At 45.1% G+C, this 27,483-nt stretch overlaps 1 protein-coding gene across 2 annotated transcripts in view; it reads right to left on the minus strand.

Moving 5' to 3' along the window:
• DISP3 (dispatched RND transporter family member 3) overlaps nt 1–27,483 on the minus strand; it is a 278,254-nt gene that overhangs the window by 125,261 nt on the left and 125,510 nt on the right. Inside the window, exons 5-9 of one of the 2 annotated variants that reach the window (XM_077457961.1) lie at nt 26,024–26,158; nt 15,540–15,700; nt 9,899–10,038; nt 2,156–2,301; nt 827–1,048 (exon numbers count right to left, since the gene is read on the minus strand). In XM_077457961.1, the coding sequence (XP_077314087.1) occupies nt 827–1,048; nt 2,156–2,301; nt 9,899–10,038; nt 15,540–15,700; nt 26,024–26,158 (804 nt within the window). The remainder of the gene's footprint in view (nt 1–826; nt 1,049–2,155; nt 2,302–9,898; nt 10,039–15,539; nt 15,701–26,023; nt 26,159–27,483) is intronic. The other variant, XM_077457962.1, reaches the window with a different exon arrangement.

A 27,483-nucleotide genomic window follows, 5' to 3' on the forward strand; every position in this document is an offset into this window, starting at 1 on the left:
CATAATTTTGGCCTAGGCTAGCAACCAGGAAGCAACTAAAGTACTTTTAAAACAAGTAAATGTGATATACTTTCCTATCTAATTACTAAGGTTAGTCTCAGGAGCATGTGCACTTCTGCTCTATCAAAGCTGTTGGTTCCAGCATTCTGGTTTTGGTCGTGGCATTCTTCTTGTCTGTCTATCCACCTGCAAGGTGATTGATGGTGGCCAGACTCTGGGTGGAGACCAAACTTGATTTAAGCCAGTCAAGCCTGCAGTCTCATGCTTGTGATAGCATGTGTAATCCTTGATCCAGCTAACCGTTTGTCTGCCCTGCTCTGCTAGATTGGATTTCCTCATTCACAACTTTGGATCGGATATCAACTATTCTCTGAACACTGCCTGCCTTTGACTTCGGATTGTGACCCTGACTATTCTGAACCTTGCCTATCTGCCAACCACAAGTACCTGTTTGCTGTGCTCAGTTTGCTCCTGCCCAGGCATGGAAGCTAGGCACTATAGCATTGTGTATAAGTCCTGGGGGCAACCGAGTACCAGTAGGCCTGCATGCCTTATGGGAAAGGGGGCTGCTACAGGTGAAGAAGACAGAAGCCAGCTATAGTGTCTGACCACCTACATTAGAGGTAAGCGTGACAGTTAGCAACAATAGGATTAAAAATAGGTAATGTTGACTGAGAGAGTTTAGTTCCTCTTTAGTAATATGATGTACAACCAAACAATGTTCTACAGCTCAGGACAATGAAAGACTAATATGAATTGGTCCCTATAATCTCACTGGATTGCTTCTCATTGGACAGCAAAAGGAAAATAGGACGGATCATCTCACCAACGGTAATATGGCGGCCCTTAACGGTAGTCCACAGGACGCAGTGGTGTAGGATGGTGTGCAACCACCTGATGAGCTGATCTGTATGGTCAGCCTCCATCTTCTGCTCTATGTTATCTGGCAGGACAGAGACCAGGGGGACGTCACCGAACTCCAGGGCCACTGGAGAGAGCAGACAGGGAGGTGCTTTATCGGGCTCACAATTGTAAATAATAGACAGCGCTTAAATAGAAAGAAAATGCATAAACAGCCTGTCACCTCTTATTGTCCAATACAACATCACAAATATTCATTGCATGCATGTCTTGTCAACGTATTCTATTTGATATATATGTGTCTGTACAGTATGCCCATGGGCAGTGCCAATGAACAGGTTTCTGTAGGGAGGGGAGATCTGATCTGTCTGTGCATATTGATAATAGTAAGTGCTGCATAACTTGATTTATTTACTCCACATGAAGCATGCCTACTACCATACCTCCCAACATTTTTAGATGTGAATTAGGGACACCTATTAACAAGCATATGTAGGCATAGGACACGCCCCCTGTCACACCCCCTTAAAGGAGAAATAACCAAAAAAAGGTTACCGTATTTATTGGTGTACAACATGCACTTTTTCCCCCCTAAAATCAGAGGGAGATCGGGGGTGCGTGTTATACGCCGATCCCCCTCTGTTTCTAAGCCCTTCTGCTGTTCTCTGCGGCTTCCGGGTATTTTCGCCCGCACTCAGCCGTTCTTCGGCCGTTCTCTGCTATTTTCGGGCCGCACTCGAGAATGGGCGAGTGTGGCCGAAAATAGCCGAGAATGGCCGAAAATAGCCGAGAACGGTCGAGTGCGGCCGAAAATACCCGAAAGCTGCCGAGAACTACCGAGCGCCGCCGAGATACACAACTAAATGGAAGGCTGCAAATGACACTGACAAGGGCATTTAAATGTAAGTTTTTTTTTTCCTTAAACTTCCCTCCTAAAAGTTTTTTTTCTTTTAAATTCTCTCCTAAACTTGGGGTGCGTGTTCTACGCTGATAAATACGGTAATTAAATCCACAAGTGCTTTTTTATACCACAACTATTCCTTTATGTTGGCTTTTAACATTTACAAATGCAGCAATTTAGAATTTGGATGAAAGGTTTAGCACTGGGAAACACTTTTTGAAAGATAAAAAGTGCATTTTATATACAATTATATAGATCAGACCAAAATGAGGAACAAATAAGGAGGAAAGAGGGACAGAGGGACATTGCTCCAAATCAGGGACAGTCCCTCGAAATCCGGGACATTTGGGAGCTATGATTTAATATGTCACAAATTAAGTTGAGTCAACCTACCAGCATCCTCTTCCACCGTCAGCAGAGGAATGTCATCATCCAGATAGGGGACAGTGCTAGAGACATGGTGGGAACAGGCTTCACGCCCCAGTATAAGATCTTCATAGACATTCAGACTGCTTTTCTTGAGACACTTCTCACCGCAACTGAAAACAGAGAAGAACATTATTGGAAATGTCTTCGGTACGGCACGCCGTGTTACCGAAGAGCAGTAAACAAAAGCAGCAAGACTGAAATGCATTTAAATTCCATTTCTTCAGAGCTGAAGTGGCAATCCTTCAGGCATTTCATTAGAACCACACAGCCTGAAAATAGTGGATGGACAGAGCATGAGAACAACTGGAATATGTGTGATTAAGGAGCGAGACTTAACTCGTTATTAGCTCATGATCACAGATGGTCACACAAATTCAGGTAGGGCACAATGGCTCTGGAGAAGCTGCTCTCAAATACAAACTCCTTTACTGGATAACCCAAAATTGTTTTTTTTTTTTTTTTTAAATGTATATGTTATAATAATAATAATAATAATAATATTAATAATACAAAATAAATATGTTTTAATTTTTACATTTTTTACAATTCCATTAACCACTTGCCATCTTAGCCATTTCTAACACTTTGCTCCTAAATGTAAAAACTAACTTTTTTTTGCTAGAAAATAAACCTTAGAATATATATATATATATATATATATATATATATATATATATATATATATATATATATTTAGCAGAGGCCCTATAGAATAAAATGGTGGGTTTTGCAATTTTTATATGTCAAACGGTATTTGCGCAGCGTTTTTTCTCAATTTTTTGGGGAAAAAAAACACTTTCATGAATTAAAAATAAAATAAAACACTTAGCCCAATTTTTTGGTATAGTGTGAAAAATGATGTTATGCTGAGTAAATAGATACCCAACACGTCACGCTTTAAGATTGCGTTTGCCAGTGGAATGGCGGCAAACTACGGCGCTTAAAATTCTCCATAGGCGACGCTTTAAACGCCTTTACAGGTTACCAGTTTAGAGTTGCATGGGAGGTCTGGTGCTAGAATTATTGCTCTCACTCTGACATTCACAAACAATACCTCACATGTGTGGTTCGATCACCGTTTATATATGCATGCGTGAGTAACCTATGCGTTCGCATTTGTGCATAAGCACGGTGGGACAGTGGCACTTTAAATTTTTTTATTATTTATTTAATACAAAAATATTATTTTTTATACTTTTTTTGTACTAACTTTATTGCCATCGCAAGGGATGAACAACACATGATAGCATGGGCCGTGACAGGTCCTCTTTATGGAGATATTTGGTGTCTATTAGACCACAAATCTCTCCTCTGGACCACATGTAGCCAATCAGACACAGATCTGTCTGATCTGCCGTTGGAGGCCAGGTAAACAAAGTGGCAGAACCGGAAGTGACACCGTCAGGTCTTCTCTCTCTGTACAGGGCAGCCATTGCCACATCGCTCCTGGCCTCCGCGATGGGATGGAAAGCCCAGGAGAGGCGGCATTAGGGGGGTGGGACCCTCTTCCACATACAGAAGTTTTAATTAGCCACTCAGATCACTTCTGCCTTGTATAGGATTGCCAGCTGAAAAGATTGATACTGGGATGATGCTTGTATGTGCAGGCATCAACCCGTTATAACCACTGAAGACAGAGGACGTCCATGTATGCCCTGCCGGCAGGAAGTGATTACCATAATTGCTATCACATAGGTTGACAATAGCCCCCTATGTCAGCCCTCAAAATTTCCACTCGCCTGCCCGCATTAGGCTAGTGGAAATAAGATGAGGGAGAGTGTGGAGCCGCATCAAAGGGGAGTGATAATGGATTGTGAGTAACTCGATTTAGGAGCGATTCGCAATATGAGCTATTATTTTTTTTAAATCCTGACTCGGTTTGTGAGAGTTGTCTCGCAGCATGAGCAGGATTCAAGCCTCTGCGGAGTGCAGTACCGCACTTGGCCAGATGTGGGGGGGCACTGGTGACACTTGGAGATGCTCAGAGACACTTGTAAACACTTGAAAAACTCAGTTCCCAAGTGTCTCTGAGTGTTTCTGAGTGTCTCCAGCGCCCCCCCCCCCCCCCACCACCTCTGGCCACAAATGCGATACTCCATACAATAGCAGTGGGTGTGGAACGGATTATCTGAGTTTCCATTATTTCCTATGGGGAAACTCGTTTTGATGGATGAGTCCTTTGGATCACAAGCATTCTTCTGGAACAAATTATGCTCGTAATCGAAAGTACCAAACAAAACAAATTCTGAAAACTAATTAAATGAATTAGACGAATATAACTATAATGAATCAAAAGGACTTTTGTTCGTTCTGCACATATCTAAACAGAACTTCCATGTGTATTTACTGGATGGGGATATCAGAGAATGGAGGTTTGCTGTTCTTCTGCTGGTCCATCTGTCAGCACCTGGATCCACAAGTAGAACAGCAGAATTCAGGATTTATGAGGTGGGCAGTCAGTCGAGGGAGAGCTTTAAAGTGGTTGTAAACCCTTACAAACCACTTTGACCTACAGGTAAGCCTAGAGTAAGGCTTACCTGTAGGTCCAAGAAATATCTCCTAAACCTACACGGTTTAGGAGATATTTACCAGAAGACAGCGGCGCGCAGGCGCACTGGGTAAGCCGCAGATCGTGGCAATATGCAGCGAGTGTCGACTTCCGTGCGCGGGAGTGACATCATCGCTGCTCCGGTGAATCCACCAAGAAGATGGACGCTCGGAACTACAGGGGACAGCGGTGACATCGCTGGCTCCTGTGTCAGGTAAGTGACACATAATGGGCTACTATGCGATGCATAGTAGTCCATTATGCTTTACCTTTGCAGGGAATCAAAGAGGGTTTACTTCCTCTTTAACTGTGGCACATAAGTGATCGTGTGGCACATAAGTGCCCATCGCCCACTCTACAAATGTAAACCAGCTGCTATAGAGAGTGTTTAAAATCCTCAGCTGCCATTGGTAGACAAGTGGCTAAATTAAATTATGTAAAGTTATTATGTTTTCTAATAGTTATTTTTATGTTTATTAAACCTCAATAGAGTTCTTTGGCCCAAATAAAATGTATTTGCATTATCATTACATTGTCTGGTGTTTATTTATTCATCATTGTATTCTACTATGGGATTGTCCTATGTACTTGAGTCAGAAGACTAGAAATAGAGGCATATACGGGACTGTGCAAGGGTTTTTGGCAGATGTGAAGAAATGCTCTAATGTAAGAATATTTTCAAAAAGATATATCTTATTTGTTTATTTTCATCAATTTACAAAATGGAAAGTATATGAACAGAAGAGAAATCCAAATCAAATCAATATTTGGTGTGACCGCCCTTTGCCTTCAAACCAACATCAGTTCTTCTAGGTAGACACAGTTCTTGAAGGAACTCGGCAGGCTGGTTGGTCCAAACATCTTGGAGAACCAACCACATGGTATGGCATCATGCATACCTTCCAACATTTTGAGATGGGAATGAAGGACACCTACTAGCAAACGTATGTAGGCACAGGACACGCCCCCTGCCATGCCCCTTAAAGGGGAAACAATAAAAAAAAGTTTAATTAAATCCAGTTCTTTTTTTTTTACCACTGCTATTCCTTTATATTGGCTTTTAAAATTGACAAATGAAACAATTTAGAAATTGGATGAAAGGTTTAGCACTGGGAAACACTTTTTGAAAGATCAAAAGTGCATTTTATATAAAACTATATGGATCAGACCAAAATCAGGGACAAATGAGGAGGAAAGAGGGACAGAGGGACATTGCTCCAAATCAGGGACAGTCCCTCGAAATCAGGGACAGTTGGGAGCTATGCATAAGGATAAGTATCTGCCTGTATTTTCCTATGTATTTACTAATGTTAGCAGCATGAAGATTACAAATAATCAATGTTGATTGGGAATGTAATGTTCTACTTTAACTGCTAGCCAACCAGCCGCCGTCATTATATTGCGGCAGGACGGCACATCTCAGCGAGCCGTCGTAGCTGTATGTCGGTGCTTTAAACGGGGATAGTGCGCTGCGTGGTACCCAATGTGTGTGGCTGACAGTCACGATGTCCGCCAGCCACGTGCGATCATGGGCACGAGAGGCAGAACAGGGACGTGTGTGTGTCTAAACACACAAATCCCTGTTTTGTAAGCTCAGGAGACACAGTTCCTACTAGCTAGGAACAACGGTCTGTCATCTCCCCTAGTCATTCCCACCTCCCTACAGTTAGAACACACAGTCAGGGAACACAGTTAACCCTGTGATCGCCCCCTAGTGTTAACCCCTTCCCTGCCAGTGACATTTACACAGTAATCAGTGCATTTTTATATCAATGATCGCTGTATAAATGTCAGTGGTCCCAAAAAAGTGTCAAAAGCGTCCGATCTGTCCGCCATAATGTCACAGTCCCGATAAAAATCGCAGATCACCTCCATTACTAGTAAAAAAAAAATAATAATAATAATAAAAATGCCATAAATATTTCCCATAGTTTTGTAGAGTCTATATCTTTTGCGCAAACCAGTCAATATACGCTTATTGTGATTTTTGTTACCAAAAATATGTAGAAGAATACATATCAGCCTTTTAAAAAAAAAATGGGAATATTTACTATAGCAAAAAGTACAAAATATTGTGTTTTTTTTTCAAAATCATCGCTTTTTTTTGTTTATAGTGCAGAAAATAAAAATCACAGAGGTGATCAAATATCACCAAAAGAAAGCTCTATTTGTGGGAAAAAAGGGACGTCAATTTTGTTTGGGTACAGCATCGCATGACCGCGCAATTGTCAGTTAAAGCGACACCCAAAATGGCCCAGTCATTAATCACTTCAGCCCCGGAAAATTTGACTGCTCAATGACCAGGCCATTTTTTGCGAAAAGGCACTTCTTCAATTTAACTGATAATTGCGGGGTCGTGCGATGCTATACCCAAACAAAACTGACGTCCTTTTTTTGACACAAATAGAGCTTTCTTTTGGTGGTATTTGATCACCTCTGCGCTTTTTATTTTTTGCGCTATATACAAAAGAAGAACGACAATATTTAAAAAAACACAATGGGGGTTATTTACTAAAGGAAAATCCACTTTGCACTGAAAGTGCACTTGGAAGTAAAGTCGTTGAAGATCTGAGAGGGATAAGCAAGGAAAATAAAAAACAGCATTTTAGCTTGCACATGATCATTTCAGATCTACCCCTTAGGCCGCGTACACACGGGCGGATTGTCTGTCCAACTTAGTCCGCTGAACCGTGTTTCAGCGGACAATCCGCTCGTGTGTGGGCTTCAGCGGACTTTTTCAGCGGACTGTCTGACGAACAAAGTCTTACGGAATTTCCGTAATTTTGTCCGTTCAAACTTGATTTTGTCTGTCCAAACTTGGTTTCAGCGGACAGTCCGCTCGTGTGTAGGCAAGTTGGACGGACTAAGTATGGCGCATGCTCAGAAAGGATTTACACGGCCGAAGGTTGCATTGCAGTGTATAGGACGTCGTTTTTCTAGTCCCGTCGTACGTGCTGTACACGTCATCACGCACGCTTTCAGCGGACTGTCTGCTCATCGTGTGTGGTCAAGTCCGTTCATTCAAATTTTGAACGGACTGTCTGTCGGATTGTCTGACTTAGTTGGGCAGACAATCCGCCCGTGTGTACGCGGCCTTAGATTTAGAACGACTGCACTTCCAAGTGCACTTGCAGTGCAAAGTGGATTTGCCTTTCTTAAACAACCCCCTATATCATTTACTTTTTGCTATAATAAATATCCCACATTTAAAAAAAAATAAGATAAATGTTTTCCTTAGTTTAGGCCGATATGTATTCTTCTACATATTTTTGGTAAAAAAAATTGCAATAAGCGTATATTGATTGGCTTGCGCAAAAGTTATATTGTCTACAAAATAGGGGACAGATTGATGGCATTTTTATTATTATTATTTTTTTTACTAGTAATGGTAGCGATCTGTGATTTTTATTGGGACTGTGATATTGTGGCGCACAAATTGGACACTTTTGACACATTTTTGGGACCATTGACAATTATACAGCGATCAGTGCTATAAAAATGCACTGGTTACTGTAGAAATGTTACTGGCAGGGAAGTGGTTAAAACTAGGGGGGCAATCAAGGGGTTAACTGCGTTCTCTCACTGTGTTGTAACTGTAGGTGGGATGGGACTGTCTAGGACAGTAATGGTGAACCTTGGCACCCCAGATGTTTTGGAACTACATTTCCCATGATGCTCATCTACACTGCAGAGTCCACTAGCATCATGGGAAATGTGGTTCCAAAACATCTGGGTTCCCAAGGTTCGCCATCACTGGTCTAGGAGAAGAGAGAGATCGGTGTTCATACTTAGTATGAACACACGATCTGTCTCCTCTCCCCTGAAAGAACCGGGATCAAAAGATGTCCAGCAGTGCCATCAGCACAGAACTGAAGGAGAGACCAGTAGGCCCCAGGTACCCCCATCTACTGTATGTAGACTTATGGCCAGAAGTTGTCTTCATAGTAGAATTGCGGCCAAAAAGCCATACCTCTGACATGGAAAAAAGGCTAAGCAAATCAACCATGCATGAAAACAGAGGGACTGGGGAGCAGAAAAATGGCAACAGGTGCTCTGGACTGATGAGTCAGGCCGGGTCCACACTGATGCGAATTGTATGTGTGTTTCACTGCACCCAATACGTATGACAGGACGTCTCGTAATGGAGGGAGGTTCACACAGCTCCATGGCAGTTGTGGAGCGGATTTAACAGGGGTCCTGTGCGTCTTTGGCTTCGTTTTAGGTCTGAATTCAGGCACAAATTTAGGCCATATTGTCCCTGAAACTGAGAATGGGGATGCACCAGACCCCTGCTGTGAGCCACATCTGAAGATCTTAAAATGTGATAGGCTGTAGCAGGAGGCAGTTTGTTGGTGAAGGGCTGGAGAGCAGTACAATAATGAGTGTGTGCAGGCAACAGTTGGTGGAGGTTCCTTGCAAGTTCGGGGCTGCATTTCTGCAAATGAAGTTGGAGATTTGGCCAGGATCAATGGTGTCCTCAATGCTGAGAAAAACAGGCAGATACTTATCCATCAAGCCATACCCTCACAGAGGTGTGTGATTTGCCCTAAATGTATTCTGCAGCAGGACAACGACCCCAAACATGCAGCCAATGTCATTAAGAACTATTTTCATGGTGAAGAAGAACAAGGAGTCCTGGAAGTGATGATTTGGCCCTCACAGAGCCCTGATCCCATCATCATGGAGTCTTCCGGGATTACATGAAGACAGATTTGAGTCAATAACCACAGAAGATCTGTAGTTAGTTATCCAAGATATTTGGAACAACCTACCTGCCGAGTTCCTTCAAAAACTGTATCCAAGTATAACTAGAAGAAGTGATGCTGGTTTAAAGGCAAAGGGTGGTCACCTCAAATATTAATTTGATTTGGATTTCACTTTTGCTCTTTTACTTTCCATTTTGTTAATTGATCAAAATAAACTATTAAAACTTCTATTTCTGAAAGCATTCTTCATTTACAGCATTTTTTTCACATCTGCCTAAAATATTTGCACATTCCTCTCAATAGATGTCCCCTTTAGCGTGATAAAAGACTACAGTCGTAAAGTGACCTATCAGTCATTGCATAAGGTAGGTGCACAAGACGCACATCAGGCTAGAAAATACTTTCAACAATTTCTACCATCAACCAGCCCTCGGAATATGAAACTCGACTCACTTTGAGTGGCACAGCGTCTCCAGCGGTGAAACGTAGGCTCCCCATATTCCCAGCGCCGCTGGCATTATAAACAGCACGGCTACCCAGCAGCACGAGACGATGAGTGACATGAAGAGGCCGAAGTCATGAACAGCGGGGATCTGCGGCAAGACGGGAGATGAGTCAGAACTGTCAGGAAACAATATCAGTCTGAGCAGTAAACATTCATAAAACTAATTCCAGAGCGGAAGAAAGGAATAAAACTCGGCTCCCTCTTCCGTGGCCAATCTCAGGTTGTTAGTCTCCAAGAGAATTTTCTGACAGCCGTCGCGGCGGTTTATAGAAATGCAGACTGACAGGTCAATATCCAAGGAAGCCATTTTGTAATATGAACCAAAACTTCAGTACAAAATGTAAGAAAAAAATTTGGCGCTAATTATATCACAGAGACGGCAGCCATATAGGAAGCTCAAACTATAATATGCTACCAGTATTAACTAGTATCTGAATATACACTATATGGTCAAAAGTATTGGGACCCTGCTTTTACACACACATGAACTTTAATGGTATCCCAGTCTTAGTCCATAGGGTTCAATATTGAGTTGGCCCACTCTTTGCAGCTATAACAGCTTCAACTCTTCTGGGACACAAGGTTTAGGAGTGTGTCTATGGGAATGTTTGACCATTCTTCCAGAAGCGCACTTGTGAGGTCAGGCACTGGCAGGCCCGGATTGGCCATAGGGCAAACCGGGCACTTGCCCCGTGGGCCGGGGCCGCCTTGCAGTGCCCAAGGCAGCTGGGCTGCTCTTTGAGCCTGCGCCGGTCACCCGGCCTATCCGTGGCAGTTAAGTACAGCCATCGGCGCCAGGGGGACGGAAACATGAAGGGGGTGAAGCTAGAAGAGATTCCTTCAGCCTCTCCACGGCCGCACAGCCACAGTATAGGTCAGCCATCAGTGCCGGGGGCATGACTACGAAGGGGGGAGTAGCTAGAACAGACAACTGCTGCAGACACCTTGGAGTTGTGCGTCAGCGCCGTCACAACAGCTGATGGTAAAATCAGCTGTTGTGATGTTACGTAGAGCGCATGCACCCTTCAGCCCAGGCATTTCTCGAAAGAACACCAGATGAGAGAGAATGTGAGTGCGGCCCCCCCTGTAACCTGGATAGGAGGAGCAGTGGGGGTGGCTGCATATAGAAGAATCATTCTCTCCATCTTCCTCCTGCAGTCTCTGAATGCCTGTGAAAGGGAGAGGAGAGGCAGGCATTCCAAGACTGCAGGAGGAAGATGGAGAGAATGATTCTTCTAAATGCAGCCGCCACCACTGCTCCTTCCATAATGCTTCTTTCTCCTGCCCCCCTGTGCTCTCCAAACCACCCATACTCTTTGCCCCCCTGTTCTCTCTGCCACCCCCCTGTGCCCTCCACATCCCTCCATGCTCTCCGCCACCCCCCTGTGCTCTCCACACCCCCCCATGCTCTCCGCCATCCCCCTGTGCTCTCCACCTCCCCCCATGCTCTCCACCACCCCCCTGTGCTCTCCAGATTCCCCATGATCTCTGCCACCTCCCTGTGCTCTCCACATCCCCCCATGCTCTCCGCCACCCCCCTGTGCTCTCCACATCTCCAGAATGCTCTCCACCACCCCCCTGTGCTCTCCACAACCCCCCCATGCTCTTCGACACCCCTCTATGCTCTCCACATCCCCCCATGCTCTCCGCCGCCCCCTGTGCTCTCCACATCCCCCCTGTGCTCTCCACATCCCCCCTATGCTCTCTGCCACCCCCTGTGCTCTAAACATCACTCCATGCTTTCTGCCACCCCCCTGTGCTCTCCACCTCCCCCCATGCTCTCTGCAACCCTCCTGTGCTCTCCACCTTCCCCCATGCTCTCCACCACCCCCTGTGCTCTCCACCTCCCCCCATGCTCTCCGCCACTCTCCTGTGCTCTCCACCTTCCCCCATGCTCTCCACCACCCCCTGTGCTCTCCACCTCCCCCCATGCTCTCCGCCACTCTCCTGTGCTCTCCACCTTCCCCCATGCTCTCCACCACCCCCTGTGATCTCCACCTTCCCCCGTGCTCTCCGCCGCTCCCATGTGCTCTCCATCTCCCCTCATAGCCTCTGCCACCCCCTGTGCTCTCCACATCCCCCCATGCTCGCCGCTTTGCCTCCTGTGCTCTCCACATCCCCCCATACTCTCTGCTTCCGCCTGTGCTCTCCACTTCCTCCCTGTGGTCTCTGCTTTTCCTCTGTTCTCTCACCCCACCCCATGTTCTCCAAGTTCCTCCCTGTGCTCTCCACCCCCCCATGCTCTTTCCCAGACCCCCCTGCACACCTCTGCCGGGTTCCCCCCTCCCCTCTCCTGGGGGATCCTTCAGGGTGGAGAGCTAGGAAGGGGCTGGCTAACATGTCATGGGCTGGTCAAAACTGTTCCCACAAAGTTGAGAGCATGAAATTCTCGAAAATGTCTTGGTATACCGACGCCTTAAGAGTTCCCTTCACTGGAATTAAGGGGCCAAGTCCAACCCCTAAAAAACAACCCCACAAGATAATCCCCCCTCCACCAAATGATTTGGACCAGTGCACAAAGCAAGGTCCATAAAGACATGGATGAGCGAGTTTGAGGTGGAGGAACGTGACAGAGTCCTGACCTCAACCCGATAGAACACCTTTGGGATGAATTCGAGTGCGAGCCAGACCTTCTTATCAAACGTCAATGCATGACCTCACAAATGCGCTTCTGGAAGAATGGTCAAACATTCCCATAGACACATTCCTAAACCTTGTAGACAGCCTTCCCAGAAGAGTTGAAGCTGTTATAGCGGCAAAGGGTGTGCCAACTCAATATTGAACCCTACAGGCTAAGACTGGGATGCCATTAAAGTTCATGTGTGTGTAAAGGCAGGGTCCCAATACTTTTGACCATATAGTGTATATTCAGATACTAGTTAATACTGGTTTATGTATCTATCAGAGAGGCAGAATCTTGTCCCAGATTTTTATTTGGGGAGTAGGGAAAGGTTAGTACCTCCATCAGGTTACTGCTCTGATCACATTGAGGAGACTTTATCTTACCTCCTGTGCTACTGACCACACAGGAAGTTAGGGAGGAGTAATCTCCCCAATGGGAACACTGATGGCAATCAACTCTACCCCTTTTGGTTAGATATACACTTTAAAGGGTTAATTCACCTTTATCGAAATACTGCATATGCAGGTAGGGGACATCTGCGGATAAAAACAAACTATACAACTTAAAAAAAATGCCCTTGCTATAGCTGTAGGCCCTTCATGTACTTCCCAAGGCCTAACCAAAAACTCCCAGAGATGGCATCCTGCCTTATTGCTAGTAGGTTGCTAAGACACTCCCAGTTGATTAAAACCCCCTTGCATGCATTCTTTCTCCCCTGTTGCAGTAGCTCTAAAGGTCAGCAATGCTAAGATGGAGGAGGTAGTGGACCACACATGTGCAGTAATTTAAGAGCTCACTTCAGTAGTAATTGAGGTGAACAGTAACATCTGGAAGTTTCTTAGTGTAGCAAGGTCCCGGGGCCCCTGGGTCCTATAGGTGAGCTCCAGCGTTAGGGACAGCTGACTGTAGAGTGGGTTACAAGGCATGGTGGGTGTAGTGCAAGGTAGATTCATGGGCGCCTTACATAGCAGGTGAGGTTGAAAAAAGACACAAAACCATCAAGTCCATCCTAGTTGCAATGTTAATTAGCAGACTCCGAGACTTCTATTAGGTAGACAACCATGCAGGGAAAGGCACCCAGCCGGCACCACATCTGCATGTGTAGACACGCTGTCTCCTATGACAACAATCTTGAACAGTTTCTAACACAGGTTGCAATGAACTTGTTCACTTCCTCCACAATCTCCTTTTTATATCTCACTAGCTCTTCCAATCTTCACTGTAGTATCTTCCTCTAGAGTCACCCCCGCGTCCCTGCTTGGTCCCTAGCTTGGCACTCACAGATACACCTCAAGCGTCACCCCACTGGACTGCTTGGTCCCTGGCTTGGCACGCAAGACTGCTCTGCAAGCATCACCACCACTGGCTGGGTTCCTGGCTTGACACCTGCTGAAGTTTCCCAATTCTTCAATGTCCCCGGTTGATGAGAATACTGCTCTGGTACTTGCTTTAGCTACTCCCTGGTAATAAGGTGGATGGTTCCTTAGTGGCGACAGCTTCCCTTCTACTTCCAACCACGACCGGTTCTCCAGCCGGCAGAATCGTCACTTTTGGTTGGACTGCAAGCCGCAGTCCCAACCCTGCTCTGCTCTCTTGCTTCTGCATAGGCCCTCAGACAGCCTAGCAGCCAGATGTCCCCGGGATAGGCCTGAGGCTCTGGCCTAGCAGCTCAGGGCAGTACAACACACGTTGACCCAGACAGCAGTACAGGTGGCACAGAACCCCGATCACCTGACCTTACCCAAATAAATAGGCTCTCCCAGCAGACCAAGGGACCCAAGAAGATTCCCTACCCATTGACTGAAACTAGGGTTGCAACCTCATCCCTTTAAACCCAAACACATAGGAATTACACGTTTAATTACCACCTTAATCAGCCACAGAACCTGTGTAATTAATATGTGTTTGGGTTTAAAGAGATGGGAGGGAAACTCTAGCTGAGACACCCCATCTATTCCTAATCTGTCCTTGCAATGCCCTTGTCTTATCTAATGTCACCAGGTACCCGGCCATCTAGTGACAAAAGAGAGAAGTGCAGCAATTCCAGAATTAGGGTGGAATCAATTGATCTCCTATCAACTGGCCAAAGCAACTATGATTGGCAGGTAAATTTACTAGCAACCCTGCCTAAACATCAGGGTGCTACATCAGCAACGTCCTAGCAACAAGTCAGGACAAGGGGATGCCATCTTTGGAGGTGTTTTAGTCAGGCTTAGGGAAGGAGCATAAATGGCCTACACCTATAGCAAAGGCATTATCCAACTTTAGTCAAAGCTGCAGCAGCTTGTTTTTATCTACTGGTCCTCCTAACCCCCATAGGTAGTTTTTTGGTAAAGGTGAACTAACCCTTTAAAAATATGCTTTCAATGTATCAGAACCCTCTGCCGTTACATAGAACAGAACGCGAACACAGCCAGTCCATCCATCTTGGGAGGCTTGTTCACACAGCCAGCCTTACTGCCCACCTGAACAAGGAGATGAGGCCAAGCCAAAAATTTAAGGGCGTGTTGCATTTGGCATGTGGTACTGCCACTGAACAAGTGAAGGGGGCCAGAGCCCAACTGCATGCAACACACGTGGATGTGTAATGGTGGGTTGCCATTTTCAGTATTAAAGCAGGCAGCGAGGACACGACATATCTCCTCCTCACTGCCTGTCAAACCCAGCCCTATAGACTTGCATTTGTTGCGTAACACCCACTGAATGCAATGCGGTTTTTAAGATTTGGCCTGGCCAAGATGCTGTATCTGTGCACCCAGATTGAGGCAACTGCTTGGGTAGGCGTGGCATTAAACCAGAGCTCAACCACCTGGTTTTACTACCCCCTAGCTGCACACGTGAATGAAGCCTTAGAGACTAGAGAGGACACTACTTTAGACTGCCTGAGGTTCTGCCCATCGAAATGGCCTCCTCAAGAAGAACACAAGTGTCAGGCCCAGGCCCGATGAAATGTCGCTGCTTCTAACCTGGGAGAAGATATTTGCTGCGTAGGCCGAGGCGGTGGTCAATGAGGTGAAAAAGGTTGCTTTCCCAGCCGTCTGTATGGTGTGGATCATACGATGACGAGGGTCTCTGATGTGCTCAGCCTGGCGGTACGTGTTAATAAACACAAACACGTCATCCACTCCTATGGAGAGACACAAATGGTTCATAGTAAATAAGAACATACAAGGTGCTTTTAAATCAGGCAAAGGGTGATGTGCGTGGAAACCCATAGCAACAAATACGTTTTCATAGTTTGACATTTCCTAAGTAGTAAAAGCTGAAATTTGACTGGTTGCTATGGTAACTGCTCACTGCCTTTGTTGTGCCTGCCCTATATTTGATTCAACTTCTTGTTGCTGACCGCGTAATGCATATATGAGGCCAGAGCAAGTGCAAGGATCCTTGTCCACACAGGCGAAGGTGACCCCTGCCTTCTTCCCCCCCGCAACCCCCATACGGCACACACTCCACCCGTGTGTTGAATGACACAATGGGGCACCTAAAATCCCATCCAAGCTGCTTTCCAACAGCACTGAACCAGGGTGTCTCACAGCACCAAAAACCGAACTGCCACCAAACAGCGTGCAATGAAGGGGCGGGGCCATGTGGGGTGGGTTAGCCACGCCCCTTGATCCTTGACCACTGGGGACACGCCTTCTGACCTTTGGAGCAGGTCCCTATTCCAATCCCTGAGTCCTAACCTTGTTCTTCAAGGGAAAACCCTAACCCTTAACCCTAAACCTTTGACCCTAACTTTAACCCTAAACCTTAACCATAACCCTTAACTCTAACCCAAACCCTTAACCCTTAACCCTAATCCCTCAACCCTAACCTTAAACCCTTAACCCAACCATTAACCCTAACCCTAAACCCTAACCCTTAACCATACCTCTAAATTGTTACCCTAACCCTTAACCCTAACCCTAAACCCTAACCCTAAATCCTGACCCGCCTCCCCCACCGGCCATGGTCACCTGGCAGGTGAGACAAAACCTCCACGCTGTGCCCGGTAGAAAACAGGTACACTATATTGTAAAAAGTATTGGGACGCCTGCCTTTAGACATGTGCAGAACGAAAACATTTGTTTTGTTTTGTTTCTTTTCGATTCGTTATTTACATAAATTTGTTTTGTTAAATTAATTTAATCAGTTTAATTTGTTTTTGGAATTTGTTTTGTTTATTCGTATTGAAATCTATTTGAATTTTCTAATTTGGATCGATTCGAAAAGTTTTCGAATTCAAAATGTTTTCCAATTTCCAAAGAGAATAAAATAGAATAAAAAAATAAAGGAATATAATAGAAAAAAATAGAAAAGAATAGAGAAGAATATAATAAAAAATAACACAATGGTATAGAAAAAAACAGCAGAATAGAATGAATATAACCATTCTATTCTATTAGTTTCTATTATATTCTAGTCTATTCTGTTCTTTTATATTCTATTGTATTTTGTTCTGTTTTACTCCAGTATATTCTATTCTTTTATTCTCTGTTATGTTATTTTCTGTTATTTTATTTTCTATTGTATTATTTTTTCTGTTCTATTCTATTATTTTCTATTCTATTTTATTCTCTTTGGAATTTGGAACACAAATTCGAATTTGAGAACTATTCTAATTTGAAAACTATTTGAATTAGAAAACAATTAGAATTAGAATTTCGTCTGAATTTTTTTTGTTATTTCAGATTTGTTTAAATTCAGTACTATTGTAATTTGGTAATTCGGATACATCCGAAATTTCAGAATGAAACAGACTGCACGTGTCTACCTGCCTCTACACGCACATGAACTTTAATGGCATCCCAGTCTTGGGGTCCTTTCACACGGGAGGTCTGCCTGCCAGACTCCGCTTTGCTCAGCGGGGGATCGATCCGTTGATCCCCACTAAGCAGGCAGATGACAGGTCAATCACCGCTCACTGTGCAGAGATGGACCTGTCAGAGTTCCACTCTTCTCTATGGGAAGATCGGATGAAAAACAAGCCGCCTGTCCATTTACATCCGATCCCATCCTGAAAAACTGACAGTCAAACCTGATTGGAAAGCTGCTTGAAAGGGGCCTTAGTCTGTAGGGTTCAATATTGAGTTGACCCACCCTTTGCAACAGCCTCAACTCTTCTGGGAAGGCTGTCCACAAGGTTTAGGAGTGTGTCTATGGGGATATTTGACCATTCTTCCAGAAGGACATTTGTGAGGTCAGACACTGATGTTGGATGAGAAGGCCTGGCTCACATTCTCCGCTCTAATTCATCCCAAAGGTGTTCTATCGGGTTGAGGCCCCTTAGTTCCAGAAGGGAAGGGGCCATTAAGTTCCTTAATTCCAGAAGGGAATTCTTAAACCGGAGGTCCACCCTAAAGTGAACCTCATGCTCATTGGAACCCTCCCCCCCTCCGGCGCCACAATTGGCACCTTTCAGGGGGGAGGGGGGTGCAGGTACCTGTACAGTACAGGTATCTGCACCCACTTCCGGCATAGATTCTGCAGAAGGTACGCCCCTTTCAGCAGAATCTACGCCCCTTTCTGAAGGTCCCCCACTGCCTGCTGGGAAACACGCAGATCCCAGAGACAGCGGGGACCATCCTTATTGCGCAGCGTGACTCGCGCATGCGCAGTAGGGAACCGGGAAATGAAGCCGAAAGGCTCCTCTTCCTGATTCCCATACCCAAGATGGCGGCGGCAGCACCCGAGAGAGGATCGAGAGATCGGCTTCGGGTGCCGACATCGCGGGCGCGCTGGGCGGGTAAGTGTCATTATTTTAAAAGTCAGCAGCTGCAGTATTTGTAGCTGCTGGCTTTTAAAAAAACGGCGGAACTCCCGCTTTAAGTCGTCAGCCTACCAAGACATTTTGGACAATTTCATGCTCCCAACTTTATGGGAACAGTTTGGGGGTGGCCCCTTCCTGTTCCAACATGATTCTGCACCAGTGCACAAAGCAAGGTTCATAAAGACAAGGCTGAGTGAGTTTAGGGTGGAGGAACTTGACGATAGAACACCTTTGGGATGTATTAGAGTGGAGACTGCGAGCCAGACCTCCTTGTCCAACATCAGTGCCTGATCTCACAAATGCTCTTCTGGAAGAATGGTCAAACATTCCCATAGACACACTCCTATACCTCGTTGGCAGCCTTCCCAGAAGAGTTGAAGCTGTTATAGCTGCAAAGGGTGGGCCAATTCAATATTGAACCCCACAGGCTGAGACTGGGATGCCATCAGGGGCGGACTGACCATTGGGCCACTCGGGCACTGCCCGAGGGCCCCATGCAACCAGGGGGCCCCATCAGGGTTGCCAGCCTCAGTAAAACCAGGGACAGCATGTAAAAATCTATGTTTTTTTTTACATCTTTCTTTGAAATGTCCCTTAACGACATCCTTTTGGTCTAAAAATCCCAAGATTATAGCTGCCCCACCTCTCCAGTACCTTCTCAGCCAATAGAAACATGTCTGTGTATACTGTGTGATTGTATACTGTGTGTGTGTGTGTTTGTGTATACTGTGTGGCCCCATAATCTCTGATTGCCTGGAGGACCCATAATCTCCTATTGTCCGGGGGCCCCATGAGTTGTCAGTCCGCCCCTGGATGCCATTAAAGTTCATGTAAAAGCAGGTATCCCAATACTTTTGCCAATATCTATGTATGTTAAAAACCTGAATCCCCATCAAGTGGTTGGGGATTCAGATTCTTCCTACCCTCCCCCATCCTGGCTTCCTAAGGTGGCTGCCTAAGCAACCCTTTTCTGGCACTGGCACTGGCCCTCCCCTGCTGAGCTGATAGAGCCGGGCCCAGTACAGGAGGGCTGGTAGTACTGTCTTATCAGCGGTCCTGCAGCCCTGTATGCGGTAAAAAAAATAAGATGGGCTTTAGTCACAGCATGTATCCGTCTATGGCATACCGCCCAACATTTTGAGATGGGAATGAGGGACACCTACTAGCAAATGTATGTAGGCATAGGACACGCCCCTGCCACGCCCCCTTAAAGGAGAATTAACCAAAAAAAGTTAATTAAATCCAAAAATGCTTTTTTTGCACCACCTTTATATTTTAAAATGTACAAATGCAGCAATTTAAAATTTGGATGAAAGGTTTAGCACTGGGAAACACTTTTTGATAGATAAAAAGTGTATTTTATATACATCTTTATAGATCAGACCAAAATGAGGGACAAATGAGGAGGAAAGAGGGACATTGCTCCAAATCAGGGACAGTCCCTCAAAATCAGGGACAATTGGGAGCTATGGTGGTGGTGTGGTGGCATGAGGTTGTGTGCTGGGAGCACTCGGTTAAGGCTTCTAATTGCTAGCCAGATGCGGGCAGATGGAAGAGATGACCGATGATGGATCCAATCACAGCGATAACATGATACAGAAGCCATATCGCCTCCCCCAGCCCTTTAAAGTGGAATTAAGCCCTCCTATCCTTTTCAGCCAAGGGAGCTGCCATATTAGCCTCTGTTGGATCTGCAATGGCCATGATGCTGAACATGTGATCAGCTTTGACAACAGCCATTGGATGGCTTGACAGGTTGGTTGAGAACACAAGCAACTGTAACAGCATTCCTGACATGCCGAGAATGTAACAGTTTTTTTTTAAACCATTAAATTGATGGGTTTAGTTCCGCTTTAAGTGGACTTCAGTGCCCGGGAGGCAGCACTGCTTCTGTATCATGAGTGCTGCAATGGACTCCCACAGTGGGCACATGGTCAACATTAAAACAGCAACATAAATAACAATGTGCAGTAACCAATAGCAACCAAAAAAGTACTCTTCTTCTGCCTACTCTAGAGATGTACCTGCCATCTAAGTTTTTGCCATGAAGCATCATGGCTGCGCCCCAAACAGCTAGATGCCCTTGGCCAGGTAGGCAGTCAGGTGCGATAAAACCATGGCTCATACGCCTGATTTTACTGCCTTCGGGCTGCCTTTGTGCCCCAACAGCACCGTGAATTATATAACCTGCCAACTAACAGAGCCAACTTTTTTTTTTTTTTGCTACAGGTGCACTTTAAACATAAAAAGCCGAATAATTTTCTGGCCGCAAAACTGCAGCGACAGCATTGTGCGCTGATCACAGAGAAGACAATGATTTTCTATCAAGCTGCACCACATGCGGATTTTATAACCTAAAAAGAAATATTGAATTGCAGCTTGTCGGAAAGCGGGAGAATGATAAAAAGAAAAGTACTTTTATATAAAGGCAAAACCGTTGTGAGCCACCAAGGAGTTCAGTACAGACTCAACTGTTTAAAGTCATCTTTAATTGGATTGTAGAGCTCGGGCGCACGGTTTACCGCAAAGATTATTAACCACTTAAGGACTAGGCCTATTTTTTTATACTTGGTGTTTACAAGTTACGTTTTTTTTGCTAGAAAATTACTTAGAGCCTCCAAACATTATATATTTTTTTTTCAGACACCCTAGAGAATAAAATGGCAGTCGTTGCAATACTTTATGTCACACTGTATTTGCACAGCGGTTTTATGCCGCGTACACACGATCGGAATTCTGGTCGGAAAAAGCTCTGATGGTTTTCCCGATAGAATTCTGACGGAATTCCACTCAAACTGTCTTGCCTACACACGGTCACACCAAATTCCGATCGTTTAGAATGCGCTGACGTACAACACGTACGACGTGACTAGAAAAAGGAAGTTCAATAGCCAATGGCGTGTCGGAATTGCATACACACGATCGGAATTTCCCATAGAAAGTTTTTCCATTGGGAAAACTGAGAACACATGCTCTCAATTTTTGGCTGGCGGAAATTCGGGCAGCTAAATCCCGATGGGAGCATACACACGGTCGCATTTTCCGATGAAAAGCTCTCATCTGCCTTTTTCTGTCCGGAATTCCGTTGGTGTGTACGCGGCATTACAAACGCAATTCCTTTTTGAAAAAATACACTTTTTTGAATTTTTAAAAATAAGAAAATTTAGCCCAATTTTTTTTTTTTATATTGTGAAAGATAATGTTACGCCAAATAAATTAATACGCAGCATGCCATGCTTCAAAATTGCGCCCGCTCGTGGAATGGCGACAAACTTTGACACTTAAAATATCTCCATAATCAAAGTTTAAACATTTCTACAGGTTACCAGTTTTGAGTTATAGAGAAGAGATCTTTTACTAGAATTATTGCTCTCGCTTTAACGATCGTGGCAATACCTCACATGTGTGGTTAGGTAAGCGTTCGCATCTGCGTGTGAGCATGGCGGGACGGGTGCTTTAAATTATTTAAATTTTTTTCTTATTTATTTTACTTTTTATTTTTTATGTATACACTACTTAAAAAAATAAAATAAAATCGTGTCACTTTTATTCCTATTACAAGGAATGTAAACATCCCATGTAATAGAAAAAAAAGAATGACAGGACCTCTTAAATATGAGATCTGGGGTCAAAAGGACCTCAGATCTCATATTTACACTTAAATGGAATTAAAAAAAGTATTTTTTTTTAATAATTTCCCCTTTAAGACCATCGTGTGGAAGTGACCTCTGACGTCACTTCTGTCATCCAATGGTATGGAGTCGAGTGGGGGCCCATCATTCCCTCGCTCGATTTCCAGCCTCAGACTGGAAAGGACCCGATCGTCTCTGCCGCTACCGATGGCTACAAGTGATATCCGCCGATAAAAGTGACCTCAGGGCGAATGCGCTGCAGAGACCACTTTTATCTCAAAGCGGACCACCCACGGTTTTTAAAAATACCGGGGTTATGGCAGCTATCTCGGTATTCAACGTCAAAGCATAGCTCCCAACTGTCCCTGATTTTGAGGGATCGTCCCTGATTTGGAGCAATGTCCCTCTGTCCCTTTTTTTGCCCTCATTTGTCCCTCATTTTGCTCTGATCTATATAGATGTATATAAAATGCTCTTTTTATCTATCAAAAAGTGTTTTCCAGCGCTAAACCTTTCATTTGATTACTGAATTGTTGCATTTGTAAATTCCAAAAGCCAATATAAAGGAATAGTAGTGGTAAAACAAAAAACATTTTGTGGGTTTAACCCAGGGTCGTAACTATACGGGGTGCAGCAGCCACAACCGCAACTGGGCCCTGTGATGCAGGGGGTCCATGCAGCCCCCTCTACATATGGCTGGCAGCAGCATAGGCAGCTAGGGGTACCAGTGCACCAGCACACGGGTGGCTGGAGGTGGAGGGTGACTAGAAGAGCTCCATGCTCGACTATCGCACTGGCTGCTCTTTAGTCGTACATTCTCTGCATGACCTGTGTCCTCGGCCCGGCTCCTCAGAGTACCCCTCTCCTGCTCCATGCATTGCCGCTCAGTCCGATGTCTGTTCTCCCCAGCCAGAGTCCAGCCCCCCCCCCCCCCCCCGAGTCCGGCCCACACTGCACTGCATACTTCTCCCAGGTAAACAAACGTTAAGCACACAGATGCCGTGCAGCCCTATGAGAGCTGGCTCCCCAGAGGACACTGCAGGCTTGTCTGCCAGTCCCCCTCCTCCCCCATACACAGATGATAAAAGGTCTTTCTGGGAGATATGCTGATCACTTGTCCAGCACACTGGATGGAGCCCAGGCCAACATGGATGAGTGCGCAGCCTGCAGCTTGGTCATGGTGAGTGAGAGGACCCCATCCCCCACACACCATTACTTACCCCCTCCATCTCCCCCTGGGGACAGGGGCCCCTTCTCACGTGGGGACAGTAACTTCATCTGCCCTGGAGAAAAGGACCTCATCTCTTCTGGGGATGGGGACCCCATCCTGCCTAGGGACAGTCCCCCAATGGGGCACCTAAAAATAAAAAATAAAATAATAAAAAAAACTACTGATGCCAGTGGTGGAACTACAGGGCTCACAAAGGTCATACCTGTGACCACGCCCTGGAGTTCCACCGCCGGACTCGGAGGGAAGGGCCCTGGCTGGGGATCAGGGGGGCCCTTCATGGTTTCTTGCATCGGGGCCCTGAAGGTTCTAGTTACGCCACTGGTTTAACCAATCTTGTTTTTTTGACCAATTCTCCTTTAAGGGGGCGTGGCAGGGGGTGTGTCCTATGCCTGCATACTTTTTCTGATAGGTGTCCCTCATTCCCATCTCAAAAAGTTGGGAGGTATGCCTACAGGTAATCTTTATTATAAGCTTACCTGTAGGTAAAAATAAACCTACATATGATGACACCGGTCGGTCCGAAAGTGGCTAAAAAGTAGAAAGTGCGTTTGTACTGCAATAGTCAGAGGGATGCAATGTTCATGGCTTGTGGAAAGTGCCATAACTGAGAGCAACCAACCAATCAGAATTCATCTTTGTATCAGAGTTTCACATTTCCAGATATAAGGCTGCATTCACACCTGCGAGTCGCGTTTTTATTTGTTTTTTTTTTCGGGCCTTTTTATGCGTGTATTTGAGCTATTGTGTACAGCGTTTTTAAAGCGTTTTTTAATTAGGCAAAAGAGAAAAATATCATCTATTTCATCATTTGTTGCTACGTTTTTCAGGCTTTCTTATCCACTTTTATTTATTATTTATTTATTCTTTTGCATAAACATTTTATAACATTTTTAAAAGAAATACAAAAACTCCAAGTAAATTGCACAATCATGTAAGTGGAAGATGACAATCTAAACAAGTCAACACGTTAACAAAGCCTACCACAAGGTAGGAGAAGGGTCTGGTACTAAGAAGACCCCCCCAATAAGAGCATGATAAACTTATAACATTACTAACATTGACCCATATTCCTGAGATAACCGGGTAATGACCACTATATGAAAGTGGGGAACTTATTACTAATTTAAGGGCAGGTTGGTCAACTAGCGACAAAGGACATGAATATAGTAGGCGGCTTTCTCAGGTCATTCCCAACCCTGCCATACACACCCAGCAGGACCAAACTATGGGTCCAAACAAAAAAGAAAAAGGGGGAGAAGAAGAGAGGAGAAAAAGGAAGCAAAGAACAAAAGATAAGGCATGGGGAGGGGGTTGGGTCACCACCAACGGCCACCTCCATCTATCTCTGATGAGTAAGCATAGGAATATCACACCATAGGCGACGTTCAGTTGAGACTACCACAATTCAGAATCTGGCAACTGTGACCAGATATGAATTGGTATCCTGTTGTAGCTCCTGGTATGATTGAGAACCTCAAAAGGTTCCCCAGGGTGCCCAGATATCAGAGTATTTGGAAGCTTTATCAAGAGTTCAGCTCCTCCATCTCTGCTACGTGGTTAATAGGCTTGAACCACTCCTTCATCGAAGGTGGGAATATGGAACTCCAATGTCCTGGGATGCATATAGCCTAGCAGTGTTGATCGTATGCATAGCAACCGATTTGTAGTAGCACTTTTTAGATATCTTGGAGAAATGTATTATTTAATTATTACATTTTTTACAATTTTTATCGGGACTGCGACATTATGGCGGACACATCGGACACTTTTGACACATTTTTGGGACCGTTGGCTTTTGTACGGCGATCAGTGCAATAAAAATGCACTGATTACTGTAAACATGTCTCTGACAGGGAAGGGGTTAACACTAGGGGGCGATCAAGAGGTTAACTATGTTCCCTCCCTGTGTTTTAACTGAAGGGGGAGGGGACTGTCTAGAGGAAGCAATAGATCGGTGTTCATACTTTGTATGAGCACTTGATCAGTCTCTTCTCCCCTCTCCCCCTCTTTACACACACAGATCCCGAGTTCTTGGTGTGTCGCAAGCGATCGTGGGAGCCAGGCAGTCATCACGCCCACCGTGCACTCACATCAGCTCCAGGGGGAGAGGGGAGAAGGGGAGCAGCGGACGCCCTTAGTGGCCACAGGGCGAAGCGACATAATGTTGTTTCGCCCAGCCGTGCCATTCTGCTGCAGTAAAACTGTGGCGGCTGGTCGGCAAGTAGTTAAAGTGGTAGTAAACTTTTATTTTTATTTTTACCTACAGCTAAGCTTATAATAAAGCTTACCTGTACGTAGAATGCATATTTCCAAAAAGTGCACCGTTTAGGAGATATTCCAGCGAGCAGCAGACGGAGACATCACCGGCGCATGCACTCTGAAGGAACGGCATACCCGGGAGTAACATCACTGTGGCTCGGCCAATCAGGCGCCTGGGAGTCCCTGAACCCAGAAAGGAAAACTGGGTGAAGATAGAAGCCTCAGCAGTGGTGATGACGTGCTGCTGGAGGGCGTCCTTTTAAGGTAAGTCCTTCATAATGTGCTAGCATGTGGTGCATACTAGCACATTATGATATTGCCTTGCAGGTGGAAATGTTTTTTTTTTTTCTTACAGAGGTTACTACCGCTGAAAAGTCTTCCTGCAGTTGAGGCAATCCAGTTATCTATACCCCTCAATATTTGAGACTCAACTGAGCCTAGGACTTCTGTGCTGCAAGGCTGGACTACTAACTACATAGTCACTCACATTAAAAGCCATCTTTTGGGGGCGGCACCCCAACATTGCATACAATACTGTAACTCTATATAATAGAAAAATCATTACAATATACTCACCAATACCAACAATGACAAAAGCTGCCACCCCATTTAATATTCCAAGGTACTGTATCCCGAAGGCCACGTGGTAAAGGAAAAGAGCCACAAGGCAGCTGAGGCCGATGCTGGCAATCCCAAAAAAGGACAGGAACACTGTATAATACAGAAACACCTTTATTATTGTTAATGATAATAATATAAGAACTGGTTCAAACATTATCACAAATGACACTAAAACATCTAAAGAAAATCTATTCATGTTTCTGCCTTCCCTTACAATGGTAACCCTCAGCTATAATACCCTGAGTGAGAGGACCCTGTGGCCTCATACAGCTCCTAAGTTTTGGGATGTTTCATATTTGCACATTGAGGCCTTCGGGTAAGACTGTGTAGATTAAGCATTTTAATAAATAGATAAATAAATAAATATGTCTGTGATTGTTAACCACTTGGGCACTCATACCCCTTTCCTGCCCAGGCCAATTTTCAGCTTTCAGCGCTGTCACATTTTGAATGACAATTGCGTGGTCATGCTACACTGTACCCAAATAAAATTTTTATCATTTTTTTCCACACAAATTTTTTATCAGCTTTCTTTTGGTTCTATTTAATCACCACTGGGGTTTTCATTTTTTTTCTAAATAAAAAGACAGAAAATTTTGAAATAAAAAAAAACTTTTTTCATAGTTTGTTATAAAAATTTTGTAAATAGGTAATTTTTCTCTCTCATTGATGGGCACTGATGAGGCTGCACTAATAGGCACTGATAGGCTGCACTGATGGGCACTGATGAGGCAGCACTAAAGGGCACTGAGAGGTGGCGCTGATGGGCACTGAGAGGTGACGCTGATAGGCAGCACTGACAGGTGACACTGATGACGTGGCACTGATGGGCACTGAGAGGTAGCGCTGATGGGCACTGAGAGGTGGCGCTGATAGGCAGCACTGACAGGTGACACAGATGATGAGGCACTGATGGGCACTGATAGGTGGCACTAATGCGCACTGATAAGGCGGCACTGGTGGGCACTGATAGGAGGCACTGATGGGTGGCACTAAAGGGCACAATTTTCTTGTGAGGGTGGCCCCCACCCAGCCAGCCAAACCAGAACCCCCACCCCATGCTGGAACGATCGATTGCCACTTACCCTCCCACGCTAGGGTTGCCACATCATCCCTTTAAACCAGGACAGATATGAATTACACAGGTTCTGAGGCAGATTTAATACAGATAAGGCACCAAGTGAGTTTAATTATCACCTTAATTAGCCACGGAACCTGTGTAATTAATATGTATCCTGGATTAAAGGGATGATGTGGCAACCCTAACCCACGCTCGCTCATCGCCTACCAGGACCCCCACCAGCCCTGTTCTTACCCTATCAAGGTTGTGGCTTCGGCAGTCCCCTCCCCCATCTTGCGTCTCCTCCCGAGTCCCGACGGTCTCTTCTCCTCCCAGCCAATCGGGATTTAGGACT

The sequence above is a fragment of the Lithobates pipiens genome, unplaced genomic scaffold, assembly GCF_037356315.1.
Source record: "Lithobates pipiens isolate NorthernLeopardFrog02 unplaced genomic scaffold, aLitPip1_a1.2 Scaffold_27, whole genome shotgun sequence".
Taxonomy (NCBI): Eukaryota; Metazoa; Chordata; class Amphibia; order Anura; family Ranidae; genus Lithobates; species Lithobates pipiens.